At 39.3% G+C, this 26114-nt stretch overlaps 1 protein-coding gene across 2 annotated transcripts in view; it reads right to left on the reverse strand.

Annotated features, from left to right (window-relative positions):
* AHCYL2 (adenosylhomocysteinase like 2) overlaps window positions 1–26108 on the reverse strand; it is a 168496-nt gene extending 142388 nt beyond the window's left edge. For both annotated transcript variants that reach the window (XM_029923693.1, XM_029923692.1), the window contains exon 1: window positions 25952–26108. In XM_029923693.1, the coding sequence (XP_029779553.1) occupies window positions 25952–26059 (108 nt within the window). In that variant the 5' untranslated portion in view covers window positions 26060–26108. The remainder of the gene's footprint in view (window positions 1–25951) is intronic.
* Window positions 26109–26114: the final 6 nt, after the last annotated feature.

The following is a 26114-nucleotide window of genomic DNA, read 5'->3' on the forward strand; positions in this document are numbered from 1 at the left end:
TCTCTCTCTCTCTCTCTCTCTCTCTCTCTCTCTCTCTCGGAGCCAGCTTTAAAACCTCTCTCTCTCTCTCTTCTTCTCTCTCTCTCTCTCTTTCTTTCTGTCTCTCTCTCTGAGCCAGCTTTAAATCTCTCTCTCTCTCTCCTCTTCTCTCTCTCTCTCTCTCTCTCTCTCTCTCTGTCTCTCTCTCGGAGCCAGCTTTAAAACCTCTCTCTAGGGGCGCCCGGGTGGCTCAGTCGGTTAAACCTCCGACTTCGGCTCAGGTCAGATCTCACGTTCGTGGGTTCAAGCCCCGCGTCAGGCTCTGTGCTGACAGCTAGCTCAGAGCCTGGAGCTGCTTCCTGTTCTGTGTCTCCTTCTCTCTCTGCCCCTTCCCCTTTCATGCTCTGTCTCTCTCTGTGTCAAAAATAAATAAAACATTTAAAAAAATAAAAAATAAAAAATAAAACCTCTCTCTAAAAAAAAAAAAAAGAAAAAGAAAAAGAAAACAAAATCAAACACCAAAAATTATTTTTTAAAAGGTCTGATTCTTAAAAAGTCATTAATTGAGGTTTATCTGTTATGGAGAACACTAAGAAATCCCTTTAATATACATGTCAGAGCCATTCCTGTTTTTCTCCTTTTAGGAGGTCTTGGAGGAATAGCTCCATCTCTTTGGAACCCTTTTCTTCATACATAAAATAAGAGGAGCTGGATTACAATTAATGTTTTCAATCTATACTCTGGAACCTGAGGGGTTTCTCTGAGATGGCTCAAGAGGATCATTTCAAGGGGCGCTTGGGTAGTGCAGTCTGTTAAGCCTCCAACTTTGGCTCAGGTCATGATGTCACAGCTCATGGGTTCAAACCCTGCATAGGGCTCTGTGCTGACAGCTCAGAACCTGGAGCCCACTTCTGATTCTGGGTCTCCCTCGTTCTCTCTGCCCCTTCTCCACGTGCTCTCTCTCTCTCAAAAATAAACATTAAAAAATAATAAAAAGAAGAGGATAATCTGAAGACAAATAGGGGTTACTTATGCCTCTTCTATTAGAACAGCACAATAAAATTTTTTTTAAGTTTATTTATTTATTTTGAGAGAGAAAAAGAACAAGCTAGAGAGGGGCAGAAAGAGGGAGACAAAGGATCCAAAGCAGGCTCTGTGCTGAGAGCAGACAGCTAGATGCGGGGCTCAAACTCACAAACTGCAAGACCATGACCTAAGCCAAAGACAGATGCTTAACCAACTAAAGCCACCCAGGTACCCTTAAATTTTTTTATATCTATAAACTTTGTTTTCTTCTAAAACTCAGTTCAGAGAATCAGTTCTATTTAAGAAAGTTTATTCACACTACTAGTTCAGAGTGTTAACTAGTATAACTCCTATTGCATTTGGCAATATTTATAAAATGAAAAATATATACCTACCTTTTGAACCAGCAATTTCACTTGTAAGAATTTATTCTACAGATATTCACATATATATTCAACACATATATACAAAGATACTCATTATGGCATTGTTTCTAAGGGCAAAATATTGAAAACAACTATAAAGAGCAAACTGGCTACATAAATTATGGTACACCTATACAATGGAATATAATACAGATTTTAAAAATGAAGCAGCTCCTAGCTGCTAAGTAGGAAAAAAGCAAGTTACAGAATGCTACATGTAGTATGCTACCTTTTCTATATTTTTAAAATTTTTTTTATGTTTTTTATTTTTGAGAGACAGCACAAGCAGGGGAGGGTCAGAGAGAGAAAAAAAGAATCTGAAGCAGGCTCCAGGCTCTGAGCTGTCAGCACAGAGCCCAACGCGGGGCTCAAGCCCACGAACCGTGAGATCATGACCTGAGCTGAAGCCGGACGCTCAGCTGACTGAGCCACCCAAACACCCCCTTTTCTATATTTTAAAGGATATATACACTTGTACACAGCTTTTCTTTGGCAAGATGGATGTATCTACATAGAAGTGGTATTAAATTTAGTATTGGCATTGCCTCCCCCTGTAGAACAAACTTCCTTCTAACTGGATCTCACTTATTTAAAAAAAAATTTTTTTTAATGTTTTTATTTTTGAGGGACATAGAGAGACAGTGGGAGCAGGGGAGGGTCAGAGAGAAGGAGGTACAGAATCTGAAGTAGGCTCGAGGCTCTGAGATAGCTGCCTGCACAGAGCCTGATGTGGAGCTTGAACCCAACCCACGAACCGTGAGATCATGACCTGAGCTGAAGCTGGAGGCTTAACTGACTGAGCCACCAGGCGCCCCATCACATTTTTTTTTAATGTATCAACTTCCCTTGAGTTCATCAAGCCAGGTCTATCAAATAAATTGCTGTATCCCCAAGAATTGTTAGAAAATATAATATACTCATGTAAATATCAGATGACAGTATCTACGTAGCTCAAAATGCATTAATTTTTACTTACTTGTGAACTGCATTTTTCAACAGATAGCCACTAGCCACATGTAGCTGATGGATACTTGAAATGTGGCTAGTCCAAGTTCAAATGTGCTACCAAAACATAACACAATATATTCTGAAGATTAAGTCTAAAAAAGGGCAAAATATTTCAATTTTTATATTGATACATATAAAAATGATAACATTTTGGATTTCTTGGGTTACATAAAATATATTGTTAACATTAATTTTACTGGTTTCTTTTTACTTTTAAAAGTGTGACTCCAGGGGCGCCTGGGTGGCTCAGTCGGTTAAGCCTCCGACTTTGGCTCAGGTCAGATCTCACATTCGTGGGTTCGAGCCCCGCATCAGGCTCTGTGCTGACAGCTAGCTCAGAGCCTGGAGCCTGCTTCCGGTTCTGTGTCTCCTTCTCTCTCTGCCCCTCCCCCTCTCATGCTCTGTCTCTCTCTGTTTCAAAAATAAATAAAACATTAAAAAAAAAAAGTGTGACTACTATGGAGCGTGCCTGGCTGGCTCACTCTAGATCTCAGATCTCAGACTCTAGATCTCGGGGTCATGAGTTTGGGCATGGAGCCTACTTAAAAATCAATCAATTAATTAAAAATATGGCTACTAGAGAATTTAATTCTTTACTTTCTGATTAATTCTGAGATCCTGCTCATACTCCACAAAAAACTACTTTAAATTTTCACCATTTTACTCAAACTTGTTAAAAAGTTTTTGTAGGTTTTTTAAATCTTTTTTTTAATGTTTATTTATTTTTTGAGAGAGACAGACAGACAGAGAGTGGGAGACAGAAGACCCAAAGTGAGCTCCACACTGACAGCAGAAAGTCCAACGTGGGGCTCAAACCTACAAACTGTGAAATCATGACCTGAGCTGAAGTCACACAGCCAACTGAGCCACCCAGGCACCTCTCACCATTTTACCCAAACTTCTAACTCTTTCTCTCTTTCCCTATGACCTCTCTTAGCCTATGACCTAGTGCAGAGGAAACAGAAAGGTTGCTACACTGTTGCCTTCAAATCTCTTTACAAAATTAGATCTTTGAAGTAAAGCTCTTAAAGAACACTGTTTTGGCCAGCTTAAATAAAAAGTGACCTAGGGCTTAATGAAGATTGGTGGTTTTACAGTAATATGGTGCAACAAAGAGACCAGTGTAAGAAAATTAAAATACTTGGGCTCTAGTTTCAACAAAATTGATATTTCTTTGAAAAATATTAACAATGTCCCAATCAAGTACAAAATAATTAAACATAAAGTATCTAATTGTATGTGTGTGTGTGTGTGTGTGTGTGTGTGTGTATGTGTGTTAAAGTTTATTTATTTATTTATTTTGAGAGAGAAAAAGAGAGAGAGAGAGAGTAGGGAAGGGGCAGAGAGAAAGTGGGGAGAGAGAGAATCCCAAGCAGGCTCTGCACTGTCAGCACAGAGCCCAATGAAGAGTTTGATCTCATGAACCGGAAGATCATGACTTGAGCTGAAATCAAGAGTCAGATGTTTAACCATTGACTGAGCCCCCCAGGCCCCCCTAATAAAGTATCTAGTGTTTTTAATCATAGTTAAATAAAAAAAAGTAATAGCTTCCCTGAAATTAACATGTTAAGAAGTCACTTAGTATATTTCAAACTCTATTCCAGTATCAAATAAAATGATGGATTTAACTGGATTAAAAGATATAAGGAGATATACAAAGGTAAAATTGTTATTGGAGAATAATAATATGGTTTTATCATCATTTTTCCTTCTTCCTATTAATGGTGCTTTGTGCCTAAGTTTATCTCATTAGACCCACTACAATCATTCTGAGAAAAGCTACCATTATGACTAGGACCTTCATAACAACTTCCAAAGCTATTTCTCGACTCCCTCCTTCAATTTCCATGGGGACACCAACTCTATCTGTAAGACATCTTCATTTAGATATTACACTAACATCTTAAACACCAGGTAAAAAACTAAACTTGAGTTCTTATTCTGTAATACTTTCTTTTTTTTTGAGCGAGACAGAAAGACAGTGCAATCAGGGAGAGAGGGAAACACAGAATCTGAAGATAGGCTCCAGGCTCTGAGCTAGCTGTCAGCACAGAGCCCAATGTGGGGCTTAAACCCACAAACCGTGATCATGACCTGAGCCAAAGTCGGACACCTAACTGACTGAGCCACCCAGGCGCCCCTGTAATACTTTTTTTTTTCACACTTACTTATTTTTGAGAGACAGAGTGGGACAGAACACAAGCGGGGGAGGGGCAGAGAGAGGAGAAGATGCAGAATCCAACACAGGCTCCAGGCTCTGAGCAAGTGTTCAGCACGGAGCCTGATGCAGGGCTCGAACCCACCAACCATGAGATCATGACCTGAGCCAAAGCTGGATGCTTAACTGACTGAGTCACCCAGATGCCCTGTAATACTTTTTAACCAAGTGCTTATATTTTTTTTCAAGTGCTCATATTATTCAAATAAGCCTTTGAACTCAAGTTCAGTTTTGTACCTTGTGTATCATTTCACTAAATCATAACACTTTTCTAAAAAAGATATAGCTATAAGCTGTTTGTTTCTTGTTTTTCTAATTCTGACTTTTACTTGAAAATTCAAGAAACATAAAGACCTAAATATGTATATTTTGAAACACTTGCATTCTAATCTGTACTAAAGAAAATTTCTGTACTATAATCTTATAATTCAGGAAATATTTATATTTATAGATAGACTAAAATGCTCTCTTGGCAAAATGCAGCATTTGGATTTTGCATTTACAGCTGTCTGCTCTGGAGCTTTGGACAAACACTAAGTAGAGTGCTTAATGACATTTAACAAACATTAATTGAATATCATTTTATTTGGCCTTTCCATTAGTAAACTATAATTGCTTACCACAGTGCTATTGTAAGAACTAATTCATATTTATAAGTGCTTTAAAGAGAGTATTCTTTGATACTGTTCTACATCTTGGCAAGGTCCCAACCTTCCTAGGGCACCCTTCTTTTTTTCCCAAGATTGGGACAGAGGCTTCAAGAGTCTGACTGTGAACCCCAAAATATTCATTGTCCTTGCTCCCTTTAAGCCAACACCCCTCTTGCTGAGCATCTCGGTCTTCAAGTACAGATACACATCTACCATGGTCTCTGCTATGTACTTACGGGAACAGTTCTGGAGGAAAAAAAAGAGTAAATGAAACTATAAAATCTACAAAGCAGGTTTTCAGCCAAAAGAGTCTTAACTGGTTTAACCTGATGCTCTTGAATAAAACCAGTGTTGCTTTAGAGGTGCCAACTATCATCACGTCAGTATATTCTACCCACTGCTGTTGCTATTGTCTAGTCAGAGAGTCTGAAAACTCTTGGGCTCTTTCCAAAGGCTTAATTACTAGTGTCATCTGACAGAGAATCTAACCAAGAATGTTACATACAAGAACTGAAAATACTTAAGTTTTCATGTGTGTGACTGGATCAGGAGTTATACTCATTCAAGGGACAGAGGTACTTGAGCTGGTAAGGGGAGAGGTATGTTATAAATCAATGGTTCACAACGGGGCTCAGCTCTATTATCACAAACATTTATTTAGCACCTATCATGTGCTAGCATTAAACTGTGAAAATCCACCAAAAGCCAAATACCTAATGAACAAAAAGTGGGTCTGCTAACCAACAAAAGAATTTTAAAGACATTACCCTGAGGGAAGTAGTAAAAAAATGAATCAATGATTTCTGAAATACCCAAAAGATCCTTTATAAAGACCATAAAATTGATAAATCACTACAACTCAGAAGGTATAAAAGAAAAAGAATCTTGGGGCACCTGGGTGGCTCAGTTGGTTAAGTGTCCAACTTCCGCTCAGGTCATGATCTCACAGTCCGTGGATTCGAGTCCTGAGTTGGGTTCTGTTCTGACAGCTCAGAGACTGGAGCCTGCTTCAGATTTGTGTCTCCCTCTCTCCCTCTCTCTCTCTGCTCCTTCCCTGCTCACTCTCTTTCTCTGTCTCTCAAAATAAAGACATAAAAAAAATTTTTTTTAAAGAAAAAGAATCTAGAATTAGCTATGCAGATTAATGGATGTACTCGAACTGTAAATAATTACTTTTGGATGTCATCATCATCCAGCTATGTGATTTACCGTCATTACTAATGAGGTTTAGAACATGCTGCCCCAAAATATGGCACCTTGACATAGTGATTATTAAGGCCTTGCTAAGTTTTCCCAGCTTATTACCCTTAGCTCAGACCCTTTTGTCCTGTAATATTTTGCGACAACTTTCCACTCTTCATCAAAATTAGCATAAAAACATTCAGGTTTAACTATTTCTTTGGGTTTTCATTTCTTTATGAAGGCTCTCATTTCATGTAAAACTTGTATTAAATAACCCTGTGTACTTTTATTAATCTGTCTTTTGTCAGTCCGATTTACAGGGTCCCCAGAAAGCCAAGGAGGATAGTAGAAAAAAAAGACTTTTTTCTGTTTTAGTTTATTTTAGTTTTAGTGACCATGAAGGAATAGCTGGGATACCCCACAAGCCCTGGAGACTATACCTAAAAATCCTCCAGCAAAAGGTAAGAATTCTTACCAAAGTCAGTCTCCTGGAGTTTTGGTTTCTGTCTGGTCAAGAGAGGATGGTGAACTTCTCCTTGTGCCTTCTTTTCCAAATTCAGATTAGCAGGAGAAAAACATTTGTAAGAATTAGTTCTTCGCGGCGAGGGGGTGGGGGTGCCTGGGTGGCTCAGTTAGCTGGGCGTCCGACTTTGGCTCAGGTCATGATCTCACGGCCTGTGAGTTCAAGCGCCACATCGGGCTCTGTGCTGACAGCTCAGAGCCTGGAGCCTGCTTCGGATTCTGCATCTCCTTCTCTCTCTGCCCCTCCTCACTCACAGTGTCTCTCTCTCTCAAAAGAAAATATACATTAAAAATTATTAAAAAAAAAAAGAAAGAAAGAAAAGAATTAGTTCTTTGGATTGTAACTGTCATGAATTTGGTTTCGGATACCCATTAGTGCCATGATCGTGTATAGTGGTTAATACTCTGTGGTTTGGACTCTGCGATGTGGATACCCATTATTATTTATCCTTAGCCTCCCAGAAAAAGTCATTGTTTTCCTGTATCTTTGTCTTTCATGTCCTTTGTCATAAGAAGGTTCTTAACAAAAAATCTTAACTTGCTTAGGCTATCTTTGGCAGTAACTCTGGCTCTTAAAGGGGTCTGCATCTTTTCCATCCTCTTTGGGGATGCCTTCTGCATCCACAGTGAGTAAGGGGCAAAGGGAGAGAGAGAATACCAGGAGGGGCAGAGAGAGAGAGAGGGAAAGAGAGAGAGAGAAGCGGGGTTCACTCGAATTGGGGCTCATGTTTACCCAAAGTGGGGTTTGAGCTCACCCAATGTGGGACTTGAACTCATGAACTGTGAGATCATACCTGACCCAAAGTCAGACACTTAACAACTGGGCCACTCATGCGCCCTGTATGGAAATTTAGAAAGGCCTAAGATAGTCAAAATAATTTTGAAAAAGAACAATAAAATAGGAGCATTTATGTTATCCAATTCCAATGCTTACCCTAAAGCTACAATAACCAAGAGAGTATAGTCCTGGCATCAAGATAAACAAGCAGACCACTGGAACAGAATACAACATCCAGAAATATACCCACATATCTACAAATAAATGATAGTCAACAATAGTATCAAGCCAATTCAATAGGCAAAGGATAGTCTTTTCCAAAAAAAACGTTCTGGGACAACCATATATCTATATAAAAGAAATAATATTAGGTCCATATCTTATCCCAGACATAAAAATCAACTCACAATGGATCACAGACCAAATATAAAACCTGAAAGTATGAAACAGCTAGAAGAAAACATACCAAAACATTTTGGTGAATTTGAGTTAAAGATTTCTCAGACATGGGGCGCCAGGGTCGCTCAGTCAGTTGAGTGGTCTGACTCTGGATTTCAGCTCAGGTTATGATCCCAGGATTGTGGGATGAAGACCCGCGTTGGGCTCTGTGCTAAGCATGGAACTTGCTTAATCTCTCTCTCTCTCTCTCTCTCTCTCTGTCCCACTCCCCTGCTCACGTTCTCTCTCTAAAATAAAATTTTAAAAAATATTAAAAAAGACTTCTTAGACATAACACCAAAAATACAATCTATTTAAAGGGTAATATATTTGACTTTATCAAAAACCATTAGCTTTTCAAAATACATCATTAGGAAAATGAAAAGATAGGCTAGGAGAAAATATTTGCAAATCATGTATCTGAAAAAGGGCTTGTATTTGGGCTATGGAAAACATTCCCACAACTCAGTAAGAAGAAAACAACCCGATTTTACAGATGGACAAATGATCTGAATAAACATTTCACCAAAGAAGACGTACAGGGGTGCCTAGGTGGCTCAGTCAGTTAAGCATTCGACTCTTGATTTTGGCTCAGGTCAAGATCTCACGGGTTGTGAGTTGGAGCCCTGTGTTAGGCTCTACGCTAATAGTGTGGAGCCTGCTTGGGACTGTCTCTCCCCCTCCCCCACTTGTTTTCTCTCTCTCTCTCTCTCTCTCTCTCAAAAAAATAAACTTAAAAAATTTTTTAAAAAGAAGAAAATATACAAATGGCTAATAAACACAAGAAAAAATGCCCAACATCACCAGTCATGGAGAAATGCAAACTAAAACCATAATAATATAGCACTACATAACCACTAAAATGGTTATAATAAAAAAAAATGCCACGTGTTGCAAGGATATAGAGAAAATGAAATACTCATATATTACTAGGAAAAATGTAATACTGTATGATCACTTTGGAAAAGTTTGCCATTTTCTTAAAAAGTTAAACATAAACTTAACACATGACCCATCAATTCCACTTCTAGATATCTGTCCAAGAGAAACCAACACACACGTTCAAACACTTATCCATGACTGCTCACAGCAGCATTCTTCAAAATAGCCAAAAGCTGAAAATAATCCAAAATAATCCATCAACTAGTAAAGTGATAAAGATAATGTTGTATATCTATACAATGGAATGCCATTTGGCAATAAAAAAGGAAACACTATTGATACATGAATAAACCTAAAAAATTTATTACCTTAAATGAAACAGCTAGACACAATTGTATGATTCATTTACAGGAAACTTCCAGAAAAGGTAAATGCATAAAGAAAGTGTATCAGTGACTACCTGGAGTAGGTGAAAGCAGTGATTGACTGCAAATGGGCAAAAGGGGCTTCTAGGGGGAAACAGAACTGTTCCCAATTGGATCATGGTATGATTTTAAAACTCCACCCACTTCATATCCATTAGGATGGCTATTATAATACAGAAATAAGTGTTCAGAAGGTAGGTAAATTAGAATGCTTGCACATTGCTAGTAAAAATATAAAATGATGGGAGAGCGTGGCTAGCTCATTCAGAAGAGCATACGACTCTTGATCTTGGGGTTGTGAGTTCGTGTCCCATGTTGGGTTAGATATTACTTAATATACAGTATAACTGCTATGGAAAACAGTATGGCAGCTCCTCAAAAAATTAGAAATAGATATCATATGATCCAGCAATTCCACTTCTGGGCATATACCCAAAGAATTGAAAGCAGCAACTCAAACAGGTAGCTGCAGACTCATGTTTATAACAGTATTATATACAATAGACAAAAGCAGAAACAACCCAAGTGTTCATCAATGGATGCAGAGAAACTAAATGTTGTATATACATACATTGCAATATTACTCAATTTTTAAAAATAATGAAATTCTGACACATGCTACAACATGGATGGACTCTGATGATAACAGGCTAAGTGAAATTAGCCAGACACAAAAGGACAAATACTATCTAATTCCACTTACACAAGGTACCTAGAGCAGTCAAATTCATAGAGACAAAGTAGAATAGTGGTTGCTAGGGGCTGGGGAGAGAGGGGAATGAAGAGTTTAATGGGTATGATGAAATTTCAATTTGGGAAGATTAAAAAAATGTTAGGAATGAGTGGTGGTGATAGTTCCACAGCAATGTGAATATACTTAATACTGCTGAACTATATACTTTAAAATGGTAAATTTTATGTTTTAGATACAGTAAAACTTTAGATTTAGAGTAACATGGTCTGTGGGTGTTATGCAAGATAAGCAAACATTTCTAACAAATTTTAACTTGATGAATGAGCGATGTCTTGCAATACAAATAGTATATGAGAACAAACATCACATGATCACAACTGAGCTAATGGTTCTTGAAATTAGCTTTGATATACAGGTGCTCTGGATTACAAGAATGTTCCCGGAACGAATTATGCTCTCAAATCAAGGTTTTACTGTATATTTACCACGGGGGGGGGGGGGGGGGAGGTGGGGAACCTCTACAAATGTATTAATAGCCATTCAATTGTATTTTACAATGGGTAAATTTTATCTTATGTATATTTTACCTCAGTAAAGGTGTTAAAATTTTTTAAATGCATTACGAGTAATGTATTCAAACAAAGTGACAGTTACTATAAATTTCTAGCAATTAAAAAAAATGTGATATTGATAAAGAAATCAACAAAGAGACCAATGGAACATAATACACAACCCAGAAACAGAATGGACACATAGAATGTGTGGCAAGAAGTGGCATTTCATAACAGGATAGGGAAAAGTCTCTAAAACAAGAATCAAAAAGGACAAATTACAAGGAGGAAAAAAATGATCAATTTTACATTATGTATTTTAACTTAAAAAATTTTTTTAATGTTTATTTGAGAGAGAGAGCATGTGCACATACACAAACAGCAGAGGGGCAGAGAGAGAGGGAGACAGAGGATCTGAAGCAGGCTCTGAGCTGACAGCAGAGAGGCCAATGTGGAGCCCCAAATCCACCAACTGTGAAATTATGACCTGAGCTGAAATCAAGAGTCAGAAGCTTAACTGACTGAGCCACGCAGGAGCCCCTACATATTTTAACTTCTGTATAAAAGTCATATTAAGTAAAAAATACAAGCCACAGATGTGGAGATACCTGCAACACAAATATCTGATACAGGATTAGAACAAATATAAATAAAGAACTTTTCTAAATCAGTAAGAAAATCAATGAGATCCCAAAAGAAAAACAGGAAAAGAGGGGCCCCTAGGTGGCTCAATCAGCAGAGCTTCTGAGTCTTGATTTTGGCTCAGGTCATGATCCGAGGGTCTCATAGCACAGAGCCTGCTCAGGATTCTCTCTCTCCTTCTCTCTCTGCCTCTCCCCCACACATGCTCTCTCACTCTGTCAAAAATAAATAAATAAAAACGTTTAAAAACATAAGAAAAATGGGAAAAGATATGAATAGAGCCATTTCACAAATAAGGAAATCCAAATCGACTGCAGACATATTAAAAGATGCTCAGTCTCACTAATATCCAAGGAAATGTAAAATGACTTATCATTTCACAACTACCAGACTGACACAAGTTTAATATCTGACAATACCACATATTATTAAGGATTCAGAAAACAAGTATTAATAAAACCACTTTATCTGTTTTAATGGGTTTTTTAAATTTTTATTTTTTGAGAAAGAGAGAGACAGAGCGTGAGTAGGGGAGGGGCAGAGAGAGACAGACAGAATCCAAAGCAGACTCCAGGTTCTGAGCTGTCAGCACAGAGCCTGATGTGGGACTTGAACTCATGGACTAAGAGATCATGACCTGAGCTGAAGTCAAGCGCTTAACTGACTGAGCCATCCAGGTGCCCCAATATTTGTTTATTCTTGTGAGAGAAACAGAACACAAGTGACGGACAGGCAGAGAGACAGGAAGACACAGCATCCAAAGCAGGCTCCAGGCTCTGAGCTGTCAGTACAGAACCTGACACGGGCCTTGACCCCAACAACAGTGAGATTATAACCTGAGCCAAAGTTGGATGCTTAACCAACTGAGCCACCCAGGCACCCCAATAAAACCACTTTAGAAAGCAATTTGGGAGTATCTGGTAAAGTTGGTATGTCTTAGGCAATTCTGCTTATGGGATATATATAACCTAGAGAAACTATCATACATGAAAAGGAAACATGATTTAAGGATGTTCACCCCAGTTTAAAAAGAGAAAGAGAGAAAGAGAGAAAGAAAACATTAATAGGGCATGGGTAAACTGTGGTACAGTCACACAATGAAGCACTACATATGGCTCAACTAGAAAATCTACATGTGTCAGATTGGTTAATACTCAAAATAAAGATGAGTGAAAAAAGCAGGTTACAGAATAGTATCTACTCTATAGTACCATTTACATTAAGTTTATAAACACAAAACAGTGCTATATATTATTGACATACAATTGATATTGATAATACACAGCCAAGCTGTTAAAACATGAAGGGTAATAATAAACAGCAAAGTTTGGACCACATTTACCACTGTGATGGAGGAAGAGAAAAAAGGGAATAGAGGAGGGGTACAAAAGGCTCAACAATTTTATCTACAATGTTTTAGGTCTTTAAAAGTATCTACAGAAAATTTTGCAAAATGCTAACATTTGTTAAATTGGGCAGTGTTCAATCTTCTCGGTACTCGTCCATATGCTTGAAAAAAAATGTTAACAGGCTTTTGGTCAAATGAAAACATGTACATGTACAGACAGCAAGAGAAAAATATTTATCTTTTTGGAACCTACATTTGTAAAACTATTCTAGCAATGTCTCTCTGATGCCTAACTCCCTTATTGTGATAGAAACTTTCAAGTATTTAGGCAGAAACATGCTGTACGTGTCAGTCTCCTTTTCCCTAACAAGATTCGTCTCACAGAATGCTGCCCAAGGAACTAAAAAATCTGGTTATGTTGATACCAATCATCTCTTTTATCAACCAACACAATCAATGTGCCATCCTCCGCCAATATCAGCGTAGTTTAAAATTCTTCTAATTTACAACTAAATTATTCCCCTGAGTCATCCTAAGATTCATCACATGTCTTATGCAAACCCATACTATGAATGAGCGAAGAGGTAAGAAGACCAAAATTACACCTCTTTCTAGTTTTAACATAATTTTCCCTCTCTGCCCTACATTCTTCAGACCCACATTCTACACACACCCACAGAGAACTCAGTATGAGTCCTCCATGTAGATGCAGTATTTCTGGATCTTCCGATCCCGGGTGGATTCATGTGACTCAGACAGCATCGAGGAGTATGTCCATTAGTACCATGGGGATCTGAACATGGAACTCTGCTTAACCAGCAACCTAGGATGCAAGCTCCTGACAGATAATAAGAGGAGAATGACTTTTCCATCCAAGCATGATGAGTACATCAAACTGAAAATGATGCCCAGGAACAAGCAGTTCCAGAAACAGAAATTCAAATAAAACTGGCTTTGTAACATTCACTGTTGTGCAGACCCAATGGCAGTCCCGTCTGTTTTTTGCTTCATTTCTGGCTCAGTTAAAAGTACCTTAAAGAATATACTTGTCCCTTCTCCTCAAAATATGGAAAAAACTACTTAAGTCTCATGAAAATCTTGAGTATTTAGCATTACTTATTGAGTGTCAACGTGCATGTGTGTATCTCTGCTGGGGTGTGGGCTCCAGGGTGTATGTGGGTCTGTGTGGAGTATCTCTGTGAGTACTGGTCGGGTACTCTCTGTAGAGATATGGGGTCTCTCTGTGGGTGTGGGTATGGGTCTGTGTGTGGGAAAGGTCTGAGTAGAGGGGTTTGAGGGGGTCTGTTTTATATGAGGGATCTCTGGATGTCTGTCTGTGTATCTGTGCCCATCTGTGTTTCTATGACTCTGTGTCTATCAAGTATTTTATTAAGCTTTTAATAAGCTTTATTATTCATATATACCCTTCCAAAAAACCTGAAAATGATTTTCCTGCCTCTCTACTCTGAGGTTTCAAAAGGGAAGCATAAAATAAGACCAACTGCTAAGCCAGTATTATACAACAATGAATAAAAAACAAAGGTTCTGGTGGGGATACATTAATACAGAACCAGAGCTGCTTGAGACTGTGTATTCCTAACTACCTCCCAGGAGATGGCAATGCTTCTGGTCATGGACCAGTCTGAGAGCAAGGATCTAAAGGATTCTAAACTTAATAAACTGCCCCTAACTACACTTGCCTTGTAAATTTTCCAGAGTATCCTCTGCTGCCATGTATATCACATCAGCGTGAGCATCCTACATCTGACTCTAAGTTAGAAGTTACCATTTTGTGGGGCGCCTGAGTGGCTCAGTCAGTTAGGTGTCCGACTTCAGATCAGGTCATGATCTTGAGGTTCGTGAGACTGAGCCCCACTTCAGGCTCAGTGCTGACAGCTCAGAGCCTGGAACCTGCTTCGGATTCTGTGTCTCCATCTTTCTCTCTCTACCCCTCTCCCACTCCCACTCTGTCTCTCAAAAATGAATAAATGTTAAAAAAAAAGTTACTATTTTGTTTTATATACACATCTCTTGTGAGTTTGTTTTGAGTGAACCTAAGAAGTGAATGACCTCTAAGTACACTAAAAATGTGAATTTCAGAACTTGTAAAGCTGGAACATGGAGATTTCATAAAGGTTCTGCTACACTGTGAAACCTGTGGGTAGGCAACCAACTACTTTTCCCAAGGTGATACACCCAATTTCCATACTGATCTCTTCAAACCGCAGCAATTCGTGCTTCCAATAATTGCTCATATCAAATCCGACTGTATTTATTTATTTTCATTATCTACATTCCCTACTCTCTCCTTGAGATCAAGACTGATATTTTGCTGATTTAATAGTCCTACCACTTAGCAGTGTTTAGCTCACAGCACATAAAAGGTTTTTTTGCACAGAAGTTCACAATACATTAGGGGAGATTATTAGAGAAGTTGTCAGAGGTAGTAAGGTTGCTTCCCTATTTCTATAATATAGTCCAGCAAAGGCCCTAAAAAGGACATAGCATTAGATCAATCATCTTTTTTCTTCGTTAGAGAAAGGAAGTATGAATGTAGTAAAAATTCCTATTTCATTTCTGTTTCCCAAAGCAGAGTCACCCAAGACTAGACTCCGTCAAGCTTTATCCAACAATTTTATTGAAGACACTTTATTTACCTGGTAGGAAAAGAAGTCTGTCTTTGACTTACAGCAGGCAATGTCAACTTTGAAAGGTAGAAGCAAAAAAAGAAAGAAAAAAATGAAATGTCAATGTACACAATTAAACAATCAGGACAAAATTTCTTCTTCCTATAGTCTTCTTCTCCCTATATGTACTCAATTCCTGAAAATGACCTAAAAAAAAATAAGATGTCATATTGGAAAAGGACCACACATTTTCCCAACTGAGTATAACTGCAGAAGTATAACTCTATAGACCACTGCTGCATAGAATGTGTATCTGAGATATCAAGGCTCCAAATTCTATCAAAACATAAATCTAGATCCACTAAACAATAACAAACATTTATAACTATGTTTGCTTATAAAGAAGTAAAATTTGCTACAATAGCAAGTGCTTCCATGAATTACTCATTATAAGTGCTTAGTACTAACAGGATGGCAACTTTTAGTGTCATTCTTTTTTTTTTTTCATGTTTATTATTTTTGAGACAGAAACAGAGCATGCATGGGGAGGGGCAAACAGAGAGGGAGACAAAGAATCTGAAGTAGGCTCCAGGCTCTGAGCTGTCAGCACAGAGCCTGACGAGGGGCTCACACCCATGAACCGTGAGATCATGACCTGAGTCGAAGTTGGATACTTAACTGACTGGCCACCCAGGAGCCCCCCTTTTAGTGTCATTCTTGACTTAAATAATCCTCAATCAAAAATTACTTCCATGTGTCCAGCTAAAAGTGAAGAAATGAGAACAGTGAAGAAGGACAATTAAAGAGAAAAACATAGGAAATAAACCCAAAAAAGTAACATATTAAATTTTATTTGGGGACAAATAGATCTATTTTACATCACAAAATAGTCCCTATCTTGGGGTACCTAGGTGGCTCAGTCTATTGAACATCAAACTTCAGATCAGGTCATAATCTCACAGTTCGTGGGATAAAGCCCCATGTTGGGCTCTGTCCTGACAGTGCAGAGTCTGCTTTGGATTCTCTCTCTCCCTCTCTCTAAATAAATAAACAAGTAAATAATTTTACAAGCAACAACTACTAAATACTCCCTATATCCCATTACAAACAAAAATGAATTCCAGATGGACTGAGACCAAAATATAATAAACAGAGCCATAAAAACAGTTGAAGAAAATATAAAATAATTTGTTTATAAGCCTAGGAGAGAAAATGCCATTCTAAAACACAAAATGTTTAAGCCATAGAGGAAAACAATGCCCAATCTGGCTTCATAAAAACTTATTTTCTAGAGTGAGAGATCAAGCATGCACTAGTGTGTGGGGGTAAAGGGCAGAAGGAGGGAGAGGTAGAGGGAGAGAAAGAGAGAATCTTTTATTTTTCTTTGATAGTTTACTGTCAAGTTGGGAGAGAGAGAATCTTAAGCAGACTCATACTCCGGGTGGAGCCCGATGCAAGGCTTGGGGCTGGATCCCACAACCCTGGGATCACAATCTGAGGGGAAATCAAGAGTCGGACACTGAACCAACTGAACCACCCAGGCATTTTTTTTTAATTTTAGAAAAACTTTTAAAATCATAAACAAAGTCACAAGCCAATAAGAAATAAAACAGGAAAAAATACTTGCAACATATACACAAGAAATTAATATCCGGAATATAAAGAATTCCTACAAGCCAACATAAAGATGGCAGAGATAGTGTAGTTTGTTCACTGCTGTACCCCTAGCACTTGGCACATAGTAGTCACTCAAATATTGTTAAGCAAGGAAAATAATAAAAACAACAGTAAATGATTTTCCTCATAAAGGACGTAAATCCAATGGTTGGTAAAGGTGTGGTAAAAAGGTTGTCTTGTTTATAGTTACCTGATGTGGAAAGTGGTACTGCATTTTTGAAGGCAACATGACATTAAGTTTAAAATATAGCTATCTTTCAGGGTGCCTAGGTGGCTCAGTTGATTAAGCATTCGACTTTGGCTCAGGTCATGATCTCGAGGTTCACAAGTTCAAGCCCTGCATCCGGCTCTGTGCTAACAGCTCAGAGGCTAGAGCCTGAGTCACATTCTGTGTGTCCCTCTCTGTCTGCCCCTCCCCCACTCATGCTCTGTCTCTGTCTCTCTCTCAAAAATAAATTAAAAAAATTTTTTTAAATAAAAATAAATAAACAAATAAAATGTAGAAATCTTTCAACACCAGAATTCTACATTTAGGTATCTACCTTAGAGAAACACACATATATACACACACACAAATGCATACAGATTAATTACAGCAGCATTTTCAATAAAGAAAAAATATTAAGTGTGCATCAACAGAAGAATGATTTAATAAAGAACAATGGTGTGGACTTTGGAAATCAATTCAGTATTAAAAAGACTTGAGATAGATCTGTATATACTGATATGGAAAGAACTTCAAGTGAAAAAAACAACCTGCAAATATAAGGTATGCTTTTATTTATGTACAAGTTACTATAAAACTACACATTTCTCTATGTGCAACTATGAATGTAAAGTCAAGAAAAAAACTGATAGCTGAGGTCACTTCTGGGGAGTCAGTGAGACTTGCTGAGGGCCAAGGAAGGACTTCTGCCTCATTACACTGAATTATTGTATAAGAAAATATTCAGGCATTTCTTAAGCAATTAAACACAATTTTTTAAAGGAAAGAAAAAACAATGTAAACATCATTTAACTAACAAATATGAAAAAACAAGAACATATTTTGAGGATTAGACAGAAAGATAAAAACATCCACTTTGGACATGTTAGGGTTTTTTTAATGTTTATTTATTTTTGAGAGAGAAAGAGAGAGAGACAAAACACAAGCAGGAGAGGGGCAGAGAGGGAGACACAGAATCTGAAGCAGGCTCCAGGCTCTGAGCTGTCAGCACAGAGCCCAACATGGGGCTCAAGCTCACAAACTGTGAGATCATGACCTGAGCCGAAGTCAGACGCTTAACCGACTGACCCACCCAGGTACCCCCAGGCATGTTAGTTTTGAAGTGCAACCGCAAATAGACATTTGGACAACACATAAAATTGGCATTCAGAAGCGGGGTCTTGGCTAAGAAATCCTTTGGGGAGTTGTTGGGATATAGATGATACTTAAAGGCATATGAATGATGTGGACGATTTAGGAAGAAAACACAATGGAAAGAGCAGAGGGCTCAGGATAAAAGAAAAAGCCAACAAAGGCGACTGAGGGCACCCAGAGAAGTGAGAGGAAAACAGTAAAGAGCAGTGTTGTGGAAGCCAAGAGAAGAAAGTGTTTGGGTAAGAAGTTGGTGTCAAATGCTACCAAGAGGTCTTCATGAGGACTGAGAAAACAGATCACCATGTTTCCCAATCTGATGGGTATTAGCAATTTGAGCAAGAGGATTTTATTCTGGTCACAGCATTAAGGTAGGAGTGGATTAAAGAGTTTGTGGGAAGAAAAACTGTATATAGTATGTGTTGAAAACTCCTTTAAGAAGCATAGCTGTGAAAGGAAACACAAAGATAGGATAGAAGCAGAAAGGAGATGTGGGGGTTAGAGGATATGGTTTTCAAAATGGGAAAGATTAGAGCAAGTTGGAAGACTGTAGGAAAGGTTTTAGCAGAAAGAGGAAATAATCAAAGGAACAAGTTCTTTAAGAAGACAGGAGGATGTGATAAGAGCACCTGGGAGAGACAGGTTTCTGGCAGAACGAAGGATGCTTTCTCTAACAGGAGGGAAGGAGAAAAAGATGAGCCCCAAATGCATGTAGGTTCACCAATTTGGGAAGTATAAGGATGAAGGAATTTCTTTTGAGCGGCTTCTGTTTTTATACTAAAGTATAAGGCATATCACTGCTTTGACAAGAACACCTAAGATGATACAGAGATGGCATGAAACAGTCATTTGCAGTGAGTGGGAAAGTGAACTTACTAGAGAAATGTATGATGTTGTTAGGCAATCCTGACTATGCACATGAGGTTGACGACTGTGAATTCACAATGACATCAATCTGCCTGGTTTTCTGATTTCCTCTAGCAACTCTCAGCTCCATGGTTCAGCTCTCAGAATGGAAAACCTGCTTCGGGGCTACACAGCTAAAAACAGCACCCAAAATCACACACAGAATGGGCTAGGCAAAGATGTGATTGCCAGTGTCAAGCAGGAGATGCTGCAGCTTCAGTTACACCATTCCAGTTCTGGGTACCAGGTGCCACACTAACAGCGTCCCCGTTGCTGCCCCTGTAGCTTGACCTTGCAGCTACGGGCTGAAGTCACATGGGGATTTACTGACAGTGGAGGGGGAAGTTGCAGAGGACATGGTGGGAAGATTTGGGGGAACTGGATTCGCCGAGAGGATGAAGAGAGTGGTAAGACATGAGTATTAGAAGACAATGGATAACTGGATGTCAGACAGTGATTGAGGTAAGGCAGGGATGTAAGACGTGGTGGTTTAGGCCTTCTCTCTGAGAACAGATTCTGAGATCCAAAAGGTCGCAGAGTGGTCGTAACAGCAGCAGCAAGACCTTAAGCAGATTTCCCCTGGGAGTACGGTCAAAGGAGGGGGCTGGCAGTGTGGCAAAGCCTCCCACTGTTGCTCTGGGCATCTCACTAACCCCAAAGGCATCACAGAGTGGCAAAGCCTTGAGCAAGTTAATTATTCTCTTGAGCTGTGTTTTCTCATCTGTAAAATAAAGAGAAAATATTCATCTGGTAAGGTTGCGATGACGGTTAAATGAGATGAGACAGCTGCCGGGCAGAGAGTAAGTATTCAGTAAGTGGTAGCCATAAGTGAAGAGTCATAACTGAAGCCAAGGGAAGGGTTTCCAAGAAAAGGTTGCCAACAGCATCAAATCTGTTAGAGTGATGAAAAGGGTTCACAGGGAGCACTGCAGGAGATTAAGCTTATAGGGAAGATGAAGCCAGTTTTAGCCTCAGGTTACTTAACTCTCAATGACAGCTTTGCAGTACTCAGAAAGGCTTGAAGGAAAAGCCTGATTTATAGTCAGAGAAACTCAACCGGCTCTAGAACCTCTGTCCCCATCCTTAACATAAGTTCCGAGCTAAGAAAAACCATGGGCTCCAAACCAATACATTTCTATTGACAGAACCTTACAGAAAAGGATAGGAAATCACCAGCTATTAATGCTGTCCAAGTATCCAATGTCCAAGAAGGAGAGCAGCTGACTGAACTATTGCAGAATATAGCTTGGAAAGAGGGGACTGAAATCATACACATGATGTCTTAAGTTATTTAGTTTAACTGAAATAGTCTTAGACTCAGAACTGTTACCAAAAAAATTTCAATCTACCACTTTTTCCTCAGCTCTGCTCACTCTCAGACCATAGGTCATTCACACTATAAAAAGCTACTGCAAATTCCCTAAGAAACCTGATCAAGTTCACTTTACCTCTTATTGGGTAAATGGAATTTCAGCTCCTCTAATTGTACATACCACCTGAACACAAGAGCAGGGTGACGGATCGAGGAAACTGTGAAGACTGTTCTCCCATCCACCTCAGTTGGACGTCTCTCAATTTTTTAAACAAAGCCACCATGAGAGAAACTGCATATTCTTTATAAACCCAACTCAACAAAGAGTCTAAATAAAGTTTCCAATAAATCTTTTCTTCCCCCCTTTCATTGTGGGGTAAAGAAACACTTTCTATAATAAAGAAACTCACTCTTTTTCATGAACTATCCATTTTTTCAATAGCTGGACAAGACATCAAATATACAACTGCAACTTCAGCTCTGAGGAACCTTCCAGAACATCTCCTAAATGTTCAGCCTTTCCCAGGCCCAAGGAAAATAGAATTCATAAATTAGACTAATATAAAATAAGGGCTGCATTCTCAGAAAACTCATAAATGTTCAAGTAAATGTATGGTATATAGACCATGAAACAACCTCAATAAATGAAAAGAAATTACCTGTTAGTGAAATAACAAAAACATCCACAAAAAAGATATACAAATTAACTAAAATTTAAAAGATTCAATCTTAAGGGGCATGTGGGTGGCTTAGGTGGTTAAGCAGCCAACTCTTGGTTTCAGCTCAGGTCATGATCTCACGGTTTGTGAGTCTGAGTCCTGTGTTGGACTCCACACTTACAGCGTGGAGCCTGCTTGGGATTCTCTCTCTCTCTCTCTCTCTCTCTCTGCCCTTCCCCTGCTCATGTGCTCTCTCAAAATAAATAAACTTCTATAAATAAACAAACAAACAAACAAATAAATAAATAAACAAATAAATAAATAAAAGGACCAATCTGAGCTTTGAATAGAGAAATGAAACGTCCACTGAAAAGCAAGAGTCAGGGCTTTGGCATCAGAGTAGAGTTCTATTAGCTCCATCGTGTTACTAAATGTGGAACCTTGAGACAAATTCCTTCATCTCCTCAACTGTTTCCTCAATAAACAAGGAGAGCTCGTATAGGAATAAATAAAACCGTGTACGCAAGGCTCTGATACAGTACCCGGTACACAGCTAGAATACAGAACAGCATGTTTCTCCATTCGCAAAGAAAGTGAGACTTAAAGAACTGGGGAAAAAAATTGTTAGCTGGACAGAAAGGAAGAGCATATTCTTCAGGTACTCCCGATTTACTTATAACTTTAAAAATAGGGATAAGTTTCTTGGATTACTAATGTGAAAATGCATCATCGATCTTGAAACACTTTTCTATATATGTAAGATGTTCTTCTTCCTTATAATTTTAAAATTTTTTGAGGTTCTACATTTGTACATTTATTTTTCTGTCCTATTACTAGAACCCTGACTCAGACCCTCCTTAACTTTGGTTTTGGATGGCCTAAACCTTAGGCCAGACAGGCATACCTTAGAGATCACTAAGTATTCTGAGAGACTCGTGGGAGAAGGCCAGAATCCAGCATCTAAGAATTTAGAAAATATTAGTATGGTATAATAAAAAGGACATAGGCTTTGGAAACAGGCAAAGATTTAAAACAGATTTAAGTCCTACCTCTGCAACTTGCTATATGTATAACCTTGGGCAAGGCACTTGACTTCTCAGAACCTTGTTTCCTTATCTGTATAATGGAGATAATGCCACCTATATCTGAATGTGCTGTTGTCGGGATTAGAAAAATGCCTATAAAGGTGCCTGGCAGCTCAGTCAGTTAAGCGACAGACTCTTGATTTCAGCCCCATGTTGGGTTCTGCACTGAACGTGGCGCCTGCTTAGGATTCTTCTCTCTCTCTCTGTCTCTTGCCCCAGCTTGCACTCGCTCTCACGTTCTCTCTCTAAAATAAAGAAAGGAAAAAAAGAAAAATGCCTCTAACAATTCCTGGAATATAAAAGGTCAATTGATGGTAAACCATATTAGAATCATTCTGCCAACTGTGTTAATGAACATTTTGCAAGGCTGTACTTTCCTAACTGGTAAAAAGAGTCATACTGCTCCCACAATTCCATGCCTACATCCAAAAGGTTCCATTTTAGTGATCTATAATTAACCAAATCAAGAGCTTAAAGAATTCAGGGTAAGAAAGAACTAACATGGCTCAACTCATTCTCTGCTGACAGCAACAAATCCAGTGCAAAGTGGACACGTTTGCCAAAAAGGAAAAAAAAAAAAAAGACTGCTTGAACATGGTCATTACCAATACTGATGTAAGCACAAATGAGTCGCAGTTCTTAGGCTTGGAGCCTTACTGTCAGAAAGTTTTAACTTTCCTGAAATAAATCCTCTCCTGCCTTGTTTCCCCTGCTGTGGGAAATGTGCTATGACATTCTTACTACCCCATTTTCAAGAACACAAGGAAGAAACCCTCTCAACTATTACTACTGCATTCACTTGAAATTTATCTTCCTATTCCACAAATCACTTCTCACAGAGATTTCTGGTTTGCTGGGTTCATTGGACATGAACTTATAAAGAAGGACATTAATACAAATATACAATAGCCACAATAACAAGACCTGGTCCCCACAGCACCACAAGTTACCCAATGAAGGTAGGAGTCAAAGGTACAATGTGACTAAGTAACCTGCATACAGTATGCTCATTCTTATTAACTACTGCACTTGGGAATTCTGGCTCTTAAAAAAAGTTTGTTTCCCTTGAGTGGCTGAGCAGAGAAACAGAACTAAGAAAACTGATGACAGACACATGAATAGAGTAAACCATCAACAAAAATGTGACTTAAGATCAATAAGCCTGTATGCGACAGTTACAAAATTAAAGCTACAGTCACCAACTACCTGGCCAAAAGCAGCTATTTCAGACGCCAGTACTCCAATGGCTCCCTACAATAAATGCAGAAAGGTGTGAAGGTAAGAATGATTAAATAAACACTCTAAGAATCAAGAAAGATGCAATAAATCAAAATGTCACGCTGCCGTCCCTTAATGAGGTGACTTTCAATTCGGGGGAAAAAGGGCAGTCTGGTGCACTTAATTTAGCCAATTCTGTATCAAGAAACTTAAAAATTCTGTTCCCAAAAAGGAGCTCAGCAATGCCTTTAGTTGTGTCATACAGCTGTATCCTTGCCCAGAGTTTCATCTGCTTAACTTCCAGCAAAAGTTGTTTTTTGGTTGCAATTAACATTGTAAGGCAAGCTCAGCCCTGTCTTCCATAGCCTTGAGGCTGCTGAGTAAACCTAGAATCACAGAACCTACATTTTGATGCCTGAAAAAACAGGAAGAAGGTGGTTCAACAACAAGGAAAACGGTCAAGAAGCACATCTAGATTTAGGAAAAACAGACTGGTATGCTGGCCTGTGGTTGTTTAACTTCTTTATATAGAATCTATTGAACTGGGTGTACCTTTCAGAGGAGGTCACGGTGGCATGTGCTTAAGCCATGGTTGGAGGAGGAATAAAACCATCCTTAATAATAACAGCTACCATCTCTTAAGCCCCTGGCATATGTGCCAAGTTCTCTGCTAAAGCCCTTTACAAATATTTCTAATCCTCAATCATATTAGTATTTTCACTTTATAACAGAGAAAACTAAGAAATTCAGAAAATTTAGAAATTGCCCAAAAGCTAGTTAGTGAGGATACTAGTATTGAAACCCAGGTCTGCCTGTCTGTAAATCCCATGTCCTAAAAGTAATTTGTTAAACAATCTTACAGTCAAGAGATCTATTCAAATTATAGGATTTTACACAGAAGATCTTTAATCACAGGAAAAAGATTTGGCCAAAGTTATAAAGCAACTCAACCAGTCAGAAATGTTTCCAATTTCCAGACTCCTACTAGGCACTACCAGCCCTGGGACCTGTGCTGCCTCCTACAATTTCTCCCAGAGGAGTTTCACACTGCAAACGACATGGACACTGTCCTAAAGTATAATTAAACAGATTCCTTCAGCCTTGCTTCTGACATCATCCGTCACCTGTATCTAGGGAATTAGAATGAAAAGGATCTACTTCATACCTTAATCATGAGACTATTACAACAAAAGTTAGGCTGGATCCAGGGTTCCAATTCAGCTGAGTTTTACACAGTAATACCAATGCAGACTTCACATCACTTTACGGCTGTTCTGATAAAGCAATTAAAAATCATTCACAACCATTAAAAAAAAAAACATCATTGTGTTCACATTATGCCTTGGAAATTAGACCATAAATCCCGTTTTATGTGATCCCTATCTCTGTCTTTTCCGACACTTGCACCTTTTTTGCTGTGCTGATTTAGCTTTCTGAGAGGAGAGACACACCATGGACAGCCATTGTAAGGGTAATACTGGAGTATTGCACATCCAGGCTCACTTAGTGTCCTGACACTACTGGCTCTTCAAAACTATGTCTGCAAGAAGCTGACAGCAGAGACAGCCTCATAATGATCCCCTTTCCCCAAAGTAGAAGCATTTCTTCCGAACACTTCCAGATCGTAAGGAACCAATAAAACGGTCATTCTCTTCGTAACACCGTTTAATAATCCTGGTGGCCAACTACTAAGCAGAGGGGAGGGTTCTCTGAAGAGAAAAGAGTGAAAAGCCTCTCTCCATTACCCATTTACATTCAGAGAAGATGCAAGGATACCGCAGTATCTGGAATGAAGGACACAGCATCGGTACTGCTCTAAAGAAGCGGTTGGCCACAGAAAGGCAGAAAGTAATCATCTGTGCAGAAACCAGACAACTGAGGATTTCAATGCAGGTTAACTAATGCTTCCTCGTTCTCTAAATGGAAAAGATGTTTCAGCCCGTATAGCTGGGTGAAAACATCTTCTCATAAGCGGGAAGATGTTTCTATACCATCGGGGTCTTTTCCTTGAATGGTTTGGAAAATAACACATGGGAGTATGCTGGGTGCTCTGGCGAGGGATAGTACTAGGTGCCTCTCCTCCCCTGCCTGTTCTAAGTAGTAGCGGAGAGCGCTACCTCCATGTTATTCACAGCGAAGTACCGCCGTGCCACCTGGAGTCTTCGCTCCCCATACCTGGGGGCAGGTGGGGGCATCTCTCAGAGAGTGGGGTTCAGGGGGAAAGGGCTCTCCCGGCTAGCGTGATCCGAAGAGAGGGCGTGGACCGTGGTGCTGCCACGCCGAGACCATCTGCTGCTCCCCCTCCCTCCCTCTCTCCGCGAGAGGCAGCCCGGCCCCAGTACCTTCTTGACTGTGCGCGGCGCCTCGGTGACGGTGCCGTCGGGGCTGACCAGGGCCTCGCCGCCGTCGCGGTGCCGCTGGTGCAGGTGATGAGGGTCGCTCCGTTTCATGGCCGACGCCTGGGGCACTTTCCCTGCGGCCGGGCTGAGAGCGGCGGCGGGCCCC

The sequence above is a fragment of the Suricata suricatta genome, chromosome 2, assembly GCF_006229205.1.
Source record: "Suricata suricatta isolate VVHF042 chromosome 2, meerkat_22Aug2017_6uvM2_HiC, whole genome shotgun sequence".
In the NCBI taxonomy this organism is placed as follows: domain Eukaryota; kingdom Metazoa; phylum Chordata; class Mammalia; order Carnivora; family Herpestidae; genus Suricata; species Suricata suricatta.